Raw genomic sequence first — 14,556 nt, 5'->3', positions numbered from 1 at the left:
TTATGAGGTCTTAAAAATGTGTGTGGTGTGTGTGTGTGAGAGAGAGAGAGAGAGAAAGAGCGTCAATAAAGGTGAAAAATTAGGAACTATATACTTTTAATCAATAGATGATTGAATAATTGAATCATGGCCATCCATATCATAAAATACTATGTATCAAAAAAAAGTTTATACATATTCACATAGAATGTTATCCAAGAGATGTTGCTTAGGAGAAAATAATTGCAGAAAAGTATATTTCATGTGCTACCTTTTACATAAAAACTAATAAATACTACTCTTTCTGTACACACAGGATGATGTACGCAGCAATACATTAAGTATATAATAACATTGTGAGAAGATGTACACAACTATCAATTATTTCTTGGGAGAGAAATTGATTTAAAGGGGAAATGAGAAAAGAATTTACTTTTTGCACTATATGATTCCTCGTCATTGTAATCTTTAGAGGTGGGCTGGGATAGCTCAGTGGTATAGCATCGCCTAGCATGTGCGAGTAACTGGGTTTAATCCCTAGTGCTGCAAAAAAATAAAATAAAAATAAAAAGAATGTAATCTTTATGAGAGAGAAGTAATCCTTTTATTTGTGCATTTTAAACAAAATGAAAATACTTAGCTTCTGGACGAGTGATAGGAGTTGGGGTGGAGGGCAGTGTGGAGAGAAGACAAACAGGTATAACACAAACACCAACACCAAATCTGGCTTTGTATTTTCTTTGCCAACCACAGTTCTACAATATGGACACCAGGCTTTGGAAAAAAAAATCTAACTTCAAACAAAGGATTATGTTACAAACTGATCTGATTCTGGAGGCCAAATCAGGATTAGTGGCCCAGGAATTAGAAAGAAAAGCTGGATTCGGCTCACTGATTGGAATGTTAACCCCCAGCAGAGAGATTTCTCTTGGGCCTTGAAAATGCTTTTAGTTCCCTGGTGGTTCCTCCTTCAAATGGCCAGATAACCAACTCCCAGCAGGGCCTTGCCACCAGTAACTGCCATTAGGAGAAACTGCTTAGAATTCCAAAATATAATGCAACTGGGCTGTTATTCCGTATGACACCAAATTCTGTAGAAATAAACTTATTGTTTATTCATCACTGGGAAGTAGCAAAAGAACAATCTTCCAAAAAAGATCTAAAGTCTTGGATCATTTTTTGAAAGAAATTTTCTTAGATCTAAATTTCTTTGGTCTGGTCTACGAATCCTAATTGAGCAACTCTTTGACCAAAACCTGATTCAATCAAAGGTTGTTTGAAAAAGAATGCTTTTTCATTTTCCCCATTCCCTCACTTACCTCTAGTATTATTTAAAAAAAAAAATTTTTTTGTTTTAGAATTTATGGCAATAAAGCGGAGGTTTAATCCAGCAGCAGAAAGCTCTGTTCTTTGTGGTAAAGACATGAGAACTGAGATTATCATGCATTTATCAAAGTGTAATGGATTCAGACTAATGTGAACGACAGCATGACAAGCTTTATTATGATGTAATGGTTCATAAGTCAGAGCAAAAATGGAAGGACAGAACCATTTTCAAAAGAGTCCAGGTAGTCTTAGCATTGATTTCAGCTATTCACAATCAGTTTTGACTTTAAAGTCATTTTTTTCACTTGCTTTTAAAGTTATAAAACCTTCCTTCAGAGAACTCTATGAAATAAAATATCTGGTATTTGTTTCATATTTATGTTTGATAATGATTCCTTCACTTAATTATGATTTATTGAGGACCTTGCACGTATATAACACAATTCAAGTAAGACAGAGTTCCTAACTTCATGAGTTCCATTATTTAGTTAACAGTTGCACTAGTTCACATATTATATTCAACATATATTTAATACATTAATACTTGCTAGGTCCTGGGAACACAAAAAATAAATTCAACAAATGATCCTTGCCTTCGAGCAATCAAAATCTAATGAAAGGTACAATGTACATACACAATGCTCCAGTACACAAGTTAGATTGCAAGTTCAACAATGGAAGTTAAGACAATGTGCTAAAAGGTTTTAAATAAAAAGGAACAAATAGATCTAACTAAGACATAAAAGTTTTCACTCTGAGTTTCTTCACTACTTTGGTTCATTGTAATGTGCCTTCGCTTCAAGCTGTCAACAAATAATCACTGCAAAAACACTACAGGTGTCCAGCACTGTGAGAGACGCCAAGAATACAAGCTGAAAAGATCCTGACCCTGGTTTAGGAAACACACTACCACTTTCAGCACAGCATCATACACGCTCCAAGGACACATGCAGCAGAGTGCATGGAGAGAAACACCGAGGTCTCCACAAGAGGCTCCAAAATGCCCGAAGCCTACAGGATAGACAGCATCTGTCAGTTAATGGAAGAGAGGGAACTAAGAACAGAAGAAAGAGCATGCTGCAAAGCCATGAAACCACATGGTAGGAACAGCTGACCGTTTGATGGAGTTCTACAGCACCAAACATGAAAGAGGAAAGCAGAAAGTGAAATAGGACTGGTAAACAGCGGAAAGCTTTGTATGAAAGTTTAAGAATTTTAGAGTGACTAGATGGAGGGCAGAGATAAAACTGTGAAGAATTTCTCTTGCAAACTGCTATTAGAACCGAGGACAGGCTGGAGTCAAACCAGTCTTAAAGTTAGCAGACATTTTAGGAACACTTCAGTATTTTGCAGGAAAGAAATCAAGATTTATAATAAGAGCAATGGCAACTGAGATGGAGATGTGAGACTGACAAACGTGTATTGATGGTAGAATCAACAGGATTGAAGATAAGGGAAAGGGAGAAGAATTACATGATAGGTAAGACAGTGAAACAAGTAAGTTTAGTAGGAATTTTGGCTTGTGTGTGACTTAGGAGTTGAAGGTGAATTTCCATGTAAATATGTATATATAATTCATACATACTTGTATATTTAAACATATACTTTATATGTATTTATATAGTAAATTTATACTATTATGTGTGTATGCATATATGTTTATGTGTGTGTTTATGTATGTTTATATGTGTATATAAAGTGATATATATATATATTACTTTAGCATAGAACAAAAATCCAGTCTCAGGGATTTTCCCCAATGAACTTATTGCCCCCTTTTCTCACCATAACCAAGTATCTTGAAATCTATCATATTTTAAACTGGATCCTTAAGTCAGGCATTATGTAAAATGTAAGTTTTACAGAAGCACTAAACACAATATTTTTAGAGATTAAAAACTGACCTCTAAGTGGATATGTACAGCAAAATAGTATGACCAGGATTCAACTTGGACTATCGAGCTCTGGTGCCATATTTCTTCCACAAAATTTAAAATATCCCTTCAAGGGCTTAGGGTGCAGCGCAGTGATTGAGCATGTGCTTAGCATATGCAAGGCCATGGGCTTAATTTCCAGCATCCCAAAATACAAATATAAACATCCCATCGAAATCATCAAATAGAAAAGAGTTGTTGAATATAATTGAAATGTTCTTAATGTATTTCTTATTCTTCAGATTTATATAAATTTCTAATTTCTCTCCTGTATCAAAGCAAAAATAGCTAATTGGCTATACCTATTTAGTGTCTTATTGAAACAACATTTTGATAAGACAAGAATTTTCCCCATTTTTTAATATTTGAGTTAGTGAGAACTTTGGAAACTCTTAATGTGACATATTGAGAGTTCAACAAAAGAGGTTAAATCCATAAGTACACGGTTTGAACAAAATTTTAATGAAATACTTGTGTAGTTACCCAAGAACTATTGTTAAGTAACCATCAATCAACACTTTTTCTAAATATAGATCTTCAAAGACATAGTAGTTAGTCAATATATTTTTAAAAATTGGCAGCAGCTCTCAGAGAAATTCAGGGCCCTAGAGAGATTTCAGTAGGAATTGGGAAGGCAGAACTAAATTACGTGCACAATGTTACTTACTTTGTCTCTGGAGAAGCTGAAAAGTTGTTTTCTTTCAGCAAAGAACTGGACAGCGATTACACTGGCTGAGTGACCCCAAAGGACACCAACTGGTTTAGAAACAACATAGGGATTCCAAAGGCAAACTTTATTGTTAATGCCTGCAGTTGCTAATCAGAATTAAAAAGGAAAAAAAAAAAATTGTTTTTAAATAACATGAATAACCCACGCTTTCTTCTTTCTTTTTTTTTTTTTTTTTTATTTTTGCAGGGGTGGTGGGGTAACAGAGATTGAACTCAGGGGCACCAGACTACTAAGCCACATCCCTGGTCCTATTTTATATTTTATTTAGAAACAGGGTCTCACTGAGTTGCTCAGCACCTCGCCATTGCTAAGGCTGGCTTTGAACTCGAAATCCTCCTGCCTTGATCTCCCAAGCTGCTGGGATTGCAGGTGTGTGCCCCGGTACCTGGTTTGCACTTTCTTTTTAAAATGAGTTTATCACATGTCTATGGTTAATAACTGCCTTCTGATGAACATCAACACACCCTGTCATTAAGGAAGGAAAGTCTTGTCATTGCTGAACTAGACTAGGCAACTGGACCAAGGTATGAGTTTTGGCAATAGAAATTATCTAAACAGAGGAGTAGGAGAAAAAGCGTTTGCCTAGGGAGAAGGGGTTTGCATGAGCCAAGAGGGAAAATACGGTTCCATTTAGGAGCCCACCTCCAGCCTGTCCCAGAGGGGACAGAATCCTTCCAAGTTCTGAAGTTCTCTCTGAACAGCACATCCTAGGAGTGTAGACAGTGTTGGAACTATCCAGGAGCAAGAACAGATGAGAGCAACATTGAAAGTTCCCAAATTAATAAAGTATAAGGAACAAACTATTTTCATGGTTAATGAAATAACCAAGTATATACATGAAAACTATCATCACAAATATATGTTTGTTCTGCTTTCTTGGTAATATAAGGCATTTTGTGAACATGAGTTGGTTATATTCAGGGAACAGTTCAAGATCAAGAGGTATAGTACTTATTCTGGTGCGTGGAAACTCAATGTAACACTGTTGTTTTCCACTTGAGGACCAGCTGTGGAGCTGAGCTTATTCACCTGTATTTTCCCAGCACTGTGGCAAGTGAAAATAGTGATCCAGTATACATAGAACGAATAACTAATCAGCTAAGAAATTAAAAGGTTGATATTTGACTCTTTGCCAAATCAATTCATCGACACCCCTCAGTCCTCTCTAATAAATCTATAGTACTCCTTTAGATTCTGAGTTGACATTCATGATACTTTTCACCCTGATTGACAGCTATTATTGTTGGGAATTTTAGTAAACCAGTCCCTTAGCTAGTATCAATGCTCTTTTGATGAATGATACCTAATGAATGAGGATTAATATTACCTCTAAGCCATGAATGTTCTCGGTAACTACCTTGTTAATTTTTAAATAATACATATTCACCTCACATTTTTATAATGTTTGAACATTAACATATATCAAATATCAACTTTAAGAATGTCTAGGTATTTTATTTAAACAGTTAATGTCTGAGAACCTTTCTATTTCCTCAGCTTAAATATACTATTTTACATCAAAAGAACTCTTCCTTAGTAAACTAAAGATAAGCTCAATTTTTCAAAAATTGTATTCCAAAAAGGTAATTGAAAAACATTCTGCATTTTACAGTTCTCTATTAGGGCATGTGTGTGTGTGTGTATGCAATGAAAATGACATATTTGTTTGGGTGCAGCATTTGGTGGTGTTAGAAGGATGGCAGAATGGCAGATGTTGCACAAATTGTCTTCTTTGTCTGTATCATTATGCACCCCCTACCAATTCTAATAAAAAATACTCATTAAGGCATTGGGGTACTTTCTCATATTTTCACCCCAATGTAGTTTATATACACCACACATAATAATGCATCATTATCAGACATTCTCAGGCAATAAAATATGAGCTGTTCAAGTTGGTCTCTCTGGCAATAAAAGCAACAAGGTAGAGAGACTTCATGCATACAAATATGCATGCTAGACTATTTATGAGGCCCTCATAGTTATCATGATTTATTTTACATACCAATTAAATTGAGCCGAGAGTGGTAATCAAAAGCATGAATGCCCTGGGCAATGTTGAAGGATGTAATTTTAAGATGCTTTTTTGATTTCTCTCTCCAAGCCAGCACCACAGTGTTTGTATTGCTGGTTGTACTGGAAATGATAACATCCAAAGATGCATTATAAGTCACTGAAAAAAATTAAAAAGAGGAAAGCAATCTTTAGCTGATTTTTCATAAGACATTAGGAAAGTAAAACTGTTTAAGTTGGTAATCTTAAAAAATTAAACTCAGATGATGAAGATATAACTCAACACTTAGAAAACACCTCATTTAACCCTTCCCCACTTCCCAGTAAAGAATTTATAGTGAGAAGTTACAGCAAATTCTGCACTCAGGATTTCTTCCTTCTCTAGGGACACCTTAAAATATTTTATGGAACACATGGAAAGAAACAGTATTAATCACAATAATCATATGGGATGCTGGAGATGTAAATGAGTATTGATCAAATTCCCATGTTCTTCCTCCTGGGCCTGGAATAGGCAAACAAGAGATTACGAACCATCTGCTGCTCCCCAAAGGTCTAGTTCATGCTCAAACAATGGTTTATTTAAATTTTACTGGTCTAGAATGTCTGAGTGTTGAATGGCCAAGACTCAACTCCCTGTCCAGATTCACAAACACAACAAGAGGCTCAGGACAAAACGTCTGGCCCTGTGTTCCCAATGAACCAGTGCCAGATGTGGCAGAGCAAAGTCTTACCTTCCAAACAAGGATAACGGCCCTGACCACTTTTCCACCGGGACCTTTCCATTCCTGTCAGATTCACAAGCTCCCAGAGGCAAATAGACACAGCTGCTCAAACCACTATGCCCTCGACAGTTGGGTGGAAGTTCTTTTTTTTTTTTTTTTTTCAATTTTGCTCAATGATTGTGCCCAAAGTTGAAAATTTTCTGATTTGACCTCAAATTCCTGCCTCACATAGAGAAGGATTTTGGCACTTTAATAGAATGACTCAGAAATTATTTCTGATCTACTTATTATATAGAATCAAGCATGACTGTTCTGGAAGATAATCCTTCATGATCGCTTGCATTTCTCTTCTTCTTATGAAACTAAGCATTGACTGCCCTTTATTTTAGATTATCTTTTCAAAGATGTTTGCATTGCAAACAGCCTTGAAATGTAGAGATGGCTGTCTCCTTTTGAAGCAAATAGCAGGAATGCTTCTTGTCCAACATAATAAAGACAGTGTCTTCCTCTAGAGTAGGAGGAAATACAGATCCTATAAAGTGTAAAAATTCAGATTCCATAAATTTGGGGGTTCCTTTACTGTAATGCATGTGTTGCCTGTGCAGACACTCATCTGTGCCTCTCTTTGTTTCTATTATGAACTTCTAGCCAGAGGAACTGAACTAGTACACCAATACTTAGGCTGCTTGCTCTCCTGTGAATAACAAAGAACTTTTCTCAGACATAGGAGTTTCATGTCCACTGTCACCGTAAGATCTTTTTTTAATCTTTCACTCCAAATGAGTACTTTATTTTTAGCTGACTATATTAGAAATGGCACACTGATCTGCAAATAGCTAGCTTAAACACAGCATAAAAAGTTAGACCCTTCACAGTTCTTAGCCAGCACTGCTGTGATCAAATGTTTGTTCCTCCCAAATTCCTATGTAGAAATCCTAATGTTCAAGGTGATGGAATTAGGAGGTCAGGCCTTTAGGAAGTGATGAGGTCGTGAGGGCAGAGCCTCCTGGATGGATAAGTGCCTGGTAAAAGAGATCTGGGGAAGCTTATTTGCCCCTTCCTCCACATTAGAAAATGGCAGAAAGGCCTCATGTATGCATCAGGAAGTAGCCCTAATCAGACACCAAATATGTTGCTGCCTTAATCTCAAACTTTCCAGTCTCCAAAACTGTGAAAATAGATTTCTGTTGTTTATAAGCCACCCAGTTTTGGGTATTTTATTAGAGCAGCTGAACAGACTGAAACAGGAACTTTTGTACAAAAACACTTCCGATTTTGTAAAAAGCAAATCATCCCTCATTAAAGAGTTAAGGAGACCATCAAGTTCTACTATTTTGGTGACAGAATTAAATGTGTTTCATGTGAGTTGTGTGTGTGTGTATATTTATACATACATATATACATGTGTATATGCATGTATATCAATATGTATACACAAGTTTCCAAATAATTACCAAAGGCAAGGAAATTATGAAATGCATAAGATAGCTCAATACATTCATTTTCCTTTGACCTATTCAATTGGATTAATTGCTTCTAAAAGCAACTAGAATGTATTCATCGAAGAGCTGATATTGATATGTGAATAGCTTCAGTTAACATATTTCATACTTATCTCCCTAGGAAATAAATGGCTTAACATGAACAATTTGTAACAAGTTAATGAAATCGATCCTACTTAGTGTGTCTTCTGTAGATAACCTTCTCAAAACATAGCATCCAATCTTCAGTGATTTATTGGGCATCTAGTATACATCTTGTGCTATGACAAGGATAATAAGAGAAGAAATAGATAAAGTCTGAACCTTTATCATATGTCTCCAAGCTTGGAAATAAAGATTTGTACATCAAACAGTTAGAATTATAGCCCATAGTAAAGTGATAAATTGAGTAGTACAAAAATACAATAGGAGCTGTATAAAGAAAGAAAACAGCATGCGTTTCAGGATTTTGAAAACATTTAATAAACATTGACAAAAAGATAGTATATCAGTAGATGAGAGGTCATGACAAAAACATCTGTGTGAGAAACAAATGGTAAACTCCAGAACTCAGAGCTTAAAGAAAACTAATCTTCTTTGTAGTAAAGATGAAGAAACAGACTTGCCCACATAAGTTCAATGATCTGGCCAAAGTCAGCAACTGATTATTTTCTAACTCAGGCCTAGAGTCCTGAGATGAACTCTAAAAGTGTTGCAGTTTAATGTCATGTAACATGCAATGTTATATATCCAAGCTCAGTACATTAGAATTTGACAGAATCAGAGTACAAATTCAAAATATAGGGCCTGATCCTTTGAGAAAAGTCCTGCTGCAGGAATCACGTGAAAATCAGTGTTCAAAGGCAGCTTCTCTTTCAGTAAACCTGAGATTGGTTATTTCTCACACATTTCAGGAGTTGCTGCTGATGCTCCCCAAGGACCACACTCAAAGTAACAAGGCACTAGAGTGTGTTCTTGAAAGTGCTGACATCATTTTATACTCTAGAGAAGCAATCCATACTTCTTAAAATGTGTGAGGCCAAACACTACTTTGGCAATCTAATGAAAGTCATATACTCTCTCCACCAGAAAGATGTGCATACTCACAAGTGTTTGTATAAAATATCAGAAATTTAAGAACCTTCCCATCAATGTTTATAAAACCCAACAGTGATCCATCTGAAGAATGTAGGACATGAGCCTCTGGCTGCAAGATAATTTTGGATTGGAAAGTAATTCTCCACCTGCTTCTCAGGTAATTCTTAAAATTTCTGTTACCAATAATATATGCCATTTTTGTTAGTGCACAACCACCTTGGTTTTCCATGATTAGTTTCTATTTCTTTAATGTAAATGAGTTTAAATGACCTATGCCGGTGGGGTTCTCTTAATGTCAGATCACAATTTCAGGAGGAAAAAAAGGAACTGGAAGTAAAGGAGACTTTCAGAAAGGGGACCAGAGCAGAGCTACCTCACAGAGCATCAGGTGCAGTCATTCACTATGAAGTGTGTCGTGAAGCGGGACTGCCAAGAGGCAATATGGTCTATTTCTCCAGTCTGCCTAGAATTCACATGGATGAATTCTTGCTCATCCCCCATTATGTAATTTCCTTTTGACCAATGGATTACTTTTTGATAATTTATTGAATCCCTCACATGTACCAGACAGCATGTCTGGTGCTCTCACCCTGTTAAAGTCTTCAGTGGGTAAATTACTGATGAGGGGATGGAAATTCTGAAAGCAAATTTGCCTATGGGCATGCCACTAATTACAGGTGGAGATGAGATTGAACCCAGTCCTATCTGGCTGTGAACTCTCCTTTCCTGTACATTATATCCTCCTCCTTCTAGTAAATCACACTGCTGTGTGTATGCCAGGACAAGATCTGGAATTCTTTCTTTGCTTCCTACTCGTCCCCTCCCACCCTCCTCTCTTCCTCTTCCTTCCTTCCTTTCCTTACATGTATGGTGCTTGGGATTGAACCAGGGCTTTGCGAAATTGCCTAGGCTGGCTTCAAATTTGCAATCGTCTTGCCTTGGTCTCCCAAATAGCTAGGTGTATTGTCTTTCTTGGAAAGAAGAGAAGAGAAGGGAAGAGAAGGGAAGAGAAGGGAAGGGAAGGGAACCCTATGATTTAATAATGGATTTCTTATAAAAGGGATATCTTCAGCTTCATTAAGGAGCAATTAATTCCAGAGGCATAAGGATCCCTGATTGCTTGCTTTACTACTGAGTCTTATTTGGCAGGACCAACAGTATAAAACCTGATGGAATATATTACCATTTAGAAAGCAGTCTGGTTGACAATATTTCTTTTGTTTACTGAAAATGTTAAGGGTTATTATAACTTGACACTCCGTGAACCAATATTATAAGATCTAAAGTATACACCATTACATTGTAATTTTGTCTTCTTATCCATGGAAATTCCATAAAATAATTATAGTACAATCAAAATAAAATATTTCTACACAGATTACTTTTGTAATATGTTCCCCCATTATATCAAAGAATTATTTTTAGTTTTGAGGCCATAAAGAAAGATACAAAAAAGTGCATTCTGTTCTGGGGCTCAGAGTATTGCTTTAAGATATGTCACACGCAGGTTGCCATGCGACATTTATGGTTCTGCACTGTTATATACTGGAAGCTCAACAATTCACACTTTATTTCTAAAGCAAGATATAACTGGTTTCTGATTAAATTGTAGAACTTCAGAACTCCTGAGGATGCTTGAGTAAAAGGTGAGAGCAAAGCCATTTCCTTAAAATCAAATTATCTGATAAATAAAAATGTTTTCCTCCCTTCTAGAGTTGAGGTAAGAAAACGATAGGTCATGATAAAAATGTTTTTAAAATATCAAGCTAGGGAATGGGATGAGCTGGTAAAATAAATTATTTGTTTTTAATATTCTCAGCAAGTTTAAGGATTAGAAGAGGAAAATACTTTAAAATTACTTTTATATATCATTTTGAGAGGATAAAAGATAGCTTGAATATATTTGTCCATTAAGATGCTAACTTTCAACTCTTCCACTCTCTCTCCACATAGTCACAAAAAAAGGCATTAAGGGAACCTGCTCTTGATCCTTGTCCCTGTATGTGCTGTCAAAATGACCCTGAGTAATAGCAATTAGTTAATGTGGGGAAATGATTTGGAAATGAAAAGTGATCCCTAAAATCTAAGTAAGTAATGCTATTAAGTGCACTTAGAATAAGATAGACTAAGCCTCTCTAAAGCATTTGCCAACAGAGAGTCTGTATCAGGGTAGAAAACTGGGCCATTTATAACCAGGAATTCTTGTTATCAATTTTCATGCTTTTATAAATCATGTGACTTGGGACAACACCTTATTTTGAACTTTCTTTGATACCGTTTTGTTTGAAGAGGGTTATTTTCAATTTTACTTCTTATCTTACTTGGAAATTGGAGTTCCATTCCCTGAGAACACTATGGATGTACATGCTGAACAACTGCCATTTGTTTCAAAGAGGAAAGATCAAAAGTACTTTAAAAAAAAAAATGAAGCACTGCTAACCCTACTTATAGACAATAATACAATTAATTTCATGAGTTTTCAAAACAGAAAGTTGATAGCCATTCTGGATACAAATAGATCTTACCCTTCCACCATGCCCTTGAAAAAGCTCAGGTAGGCAGCCCTTTCTTCAAGCTCAGGCCACCAGCTTGTAGCTGATTCAACTGCCTTAAACACAGTGAGGGAATTGGGAGGATGGGAAGGGTGCTCGAGTCACTGAGTGGTACAGGCCCGTTTTGTATGAAGACTGATTCAGATTCAGGGAATTAGAGCAACACCAAGGCAAGACACTAAATCTGGCTTCTCTTCCAAACTTATCAATTATGAAACCTGCCTCAGGAGACACAACCTGGTGTCTGTATTTTAAATTCTTTGACACTTGCTCCATTAAATAATGCAGCAATTAATGATTTCCAACTGTTTTGTATCTCTTTCTAGTCCTGATGGGAAAACACCTATCAACATGATTTAAAAAAAAAAAAAAAAAAAAAAAAAACAATGGTTTTCATTTGGGCAATTTGATGATCATTCTTTCAGTAGCTATATTCCCAGTCTATTGTGTCCAAGATTTCTAATGTTATTGCCTATTTGAGAAGACCATTATTTTATTTATTTATTTGCGGTGCTGGGGATCAAACCCAGGGCCTTGAGCTTGCTGGACAAGCACTCTATGAACTGAGCTATATCCCCAGCCCCAGAAGACAATTATTAAAAGGAAAGTTCTCTGTATTTGAAGACATTTATGTCTCACCATGTTGCCCAAAATCTCTACATTTACTTTACGAGCATTTCAGAATGCAATTATTATTTTTATTAAAATATGGCACAGAACCATTCAACATGATGAAAACATTTTCTCCCTCAAAGTTTTAAGTAAGCAGTCTGAATGTTCTCTTAAAGCAGTGTGCTAATAATACTCTTGTATCTGAAACGGAGCTTTTCTTTTCACATTTCAGCCATGCAGACATTTTGTCCTTAGCTCTGGTAAAAGCTTACTCTCGTACTCACTCAAGTATTTCTATCCTCAATTGTATATTCCCTCCTCACACTGAGAAGAAAATCGCCAAAAATATTTCTTAGGGGTTCTGAGAATATCAATTCATGTCGCTGGAGTTAAAAAGCATATAAAATTAAGGCAGTCCTAAGTTGCTTGTTGCTGACAGAATAAGTCTTGCAGGCCAAGGAGCATTATCCATGATCACTGTGAATTCCACTGTGCTATATTTTATTCCAACCTCTCTTCTCCTTCTACTTTCTTCTTCATTCCAGTATTCCTCCTTCTCTTCAGACTGAAATAACTGAGCTTCAAACAACAACAAAAAGTCATATTTAACTTCTAATCTCTGTTGCAATATCCTTAGATATAATCCTCATTTGCTGGTCAAGACTGAAGCAGGTTCCCCTTTCTGAGGCACTTGAGCTTTAAAATTAAAACTTAATTATTTATTTATTTATTTATTCATTCATTTATTGGTACCAGGGATTGAACTCAGGGGCACTTAACTATTGAGTCACATCCCCAGCCCTTTTTTAAATTTAATTTAGTGACAGGGTCTCACTGAGTTGATAAGGGCCTTGCTAAGTTGCTGAGGCTGGCTTTGAACTCACAATCGTCAGCCTCCCAAGCCACTGTGATTACAGGTGTCCACATCACTCCCAGCCCTAAAATTTGAAAGAAGATTAAAATCTTATATAGATAACTCACCTTCTTTATTCTTTTACTTTCCTCTTTTTGAATAATCTCCTCTTCAGCCTCTTCCTCAACATTCATTCATATAGTATGCAACTAAAGATGATTTTAAAATGCTTTTCTTACATCTATAAGTTCTTATTTTTATAAGAAAAGGAATTCTACAAATATTAACCATGATTTCTTTTGATATCTCTTTTTACTTGTTATATTTTTCAATAATATTTACTCAATAAGTTATACAAGAACTTTGACAGCCAAATTGCAAAATGACTTTTGTTTAAACAGTCAAAATATAAACTTTCACGAAGGAAATTAATAGGATTATTACTTAGAGTCACAAATAAAATACTTTAAAAAGAGAAAGAAAGAAAAAATAACGTTAATGAAATTCTTTCTCATGAGTTCAGGTAGTTCACAATTTGGCATTTCCCTGTCAAAACACAGCCTAATTTCTCGGCATGGAATTGGTAAACTGCCAATTCTTTTCCACCCTGAACCAAACTCAGAGGGACATCGATTCACCCTAGCATCTTTTGGCAAGTAAGTTGCCATTGTTTCCTACCACAGTTATCACAGAGATCACAGTACACAATGTTCCGTGCATACCGATACTAAGTAAGTGTTACAGACTGGCGGCTGGGTTTTGAACACTTCCAAGTGATCATGATAATAAATAAACCTTGAAGTAATTATTTTAAAATTCTCCTTAGTGAATATATTGGAAGATCAGTTTCTTAGGACTGGGCTAGACATCACAGTCCATTGAACTATCACTGCTTAGCACTGTGCCTGCTACACAGTAGCTACTTAACAAGTGCTGAGTGAGGTGCATGTAAAGGCTCCTATAAACAGGGCAGGTAAAGGGCTGTTAAAGGGCCTGAAAGATCTCAACAAGGAAAGAAACTAAATTATCAACAAATATGTGTTGCATATTCAGTATTTTAAAAGCATCATGTTTAATTTCCTCTTCTAGACATGATGGTTGAATGGAATCTCCCATAATAAACAACTAGAAAACTGCACAAACTATTTTTTCAGGCATTTGACAACAGACAACAAAGAACTGCAAAGCTTGAGAGAAGAGAAACAAATGAAGTGAGCTCTGCAATCACTCCTTCCTTCGAAGAAATTTCCAAA

The 14,556-nt window shown here is 36.0% G+C and overlaps 1 protein-coding gene across 5 annotated transcripts in view; it reads right to left on the bottom strand.

The window, feature by feature from the left end:
- WDR49 (WD repeat domain 49) overlaps window positions 1–14,556 on the bottom strand; it is a 133,323-nt gene that overhangs the window by 85,465 nt on the left and 33,302 nt on the right. For all 5 annotated transcript variants that reach the window (XM_079156380.1, XM_079156383.1, XM_079156382.1 and 2 more), the window contains 2 exons: window positions 5,975–6,142; window positions 3,907–4,055 (listed from right to left, as the gene is read on the bottom strand). In XM_079156380.1, coding sequence (XP_079012506.1) covers window positions 3,907–4,055; window positions 5,975–6,142 — 317 coding nt within the window. The remainder of the gene's footprint in view (window positions 1–3,906; window positions 4,056–5,974; window positions 6,143–14,556) is intronic.

Source organism: Sciurus vulgaris (genome assembly GCF_902686455.1).
Source record: "Sciurus vulgaris genome assembly, chromosome: 10".
In the NCBI taxonomy this organism is placed as follows: domain Eukaryota; kingdom Metazoa; phylum Chordata; class Mammalia; order Rodentia; family Sciuridae; genus Sciurus; species Sciurus vulgaris.
The sequence above is the reverse complement of the archived record's forward strand: the minus strand, read 5'-3'. Positions and strand labels throughout refer to the sequence as shown.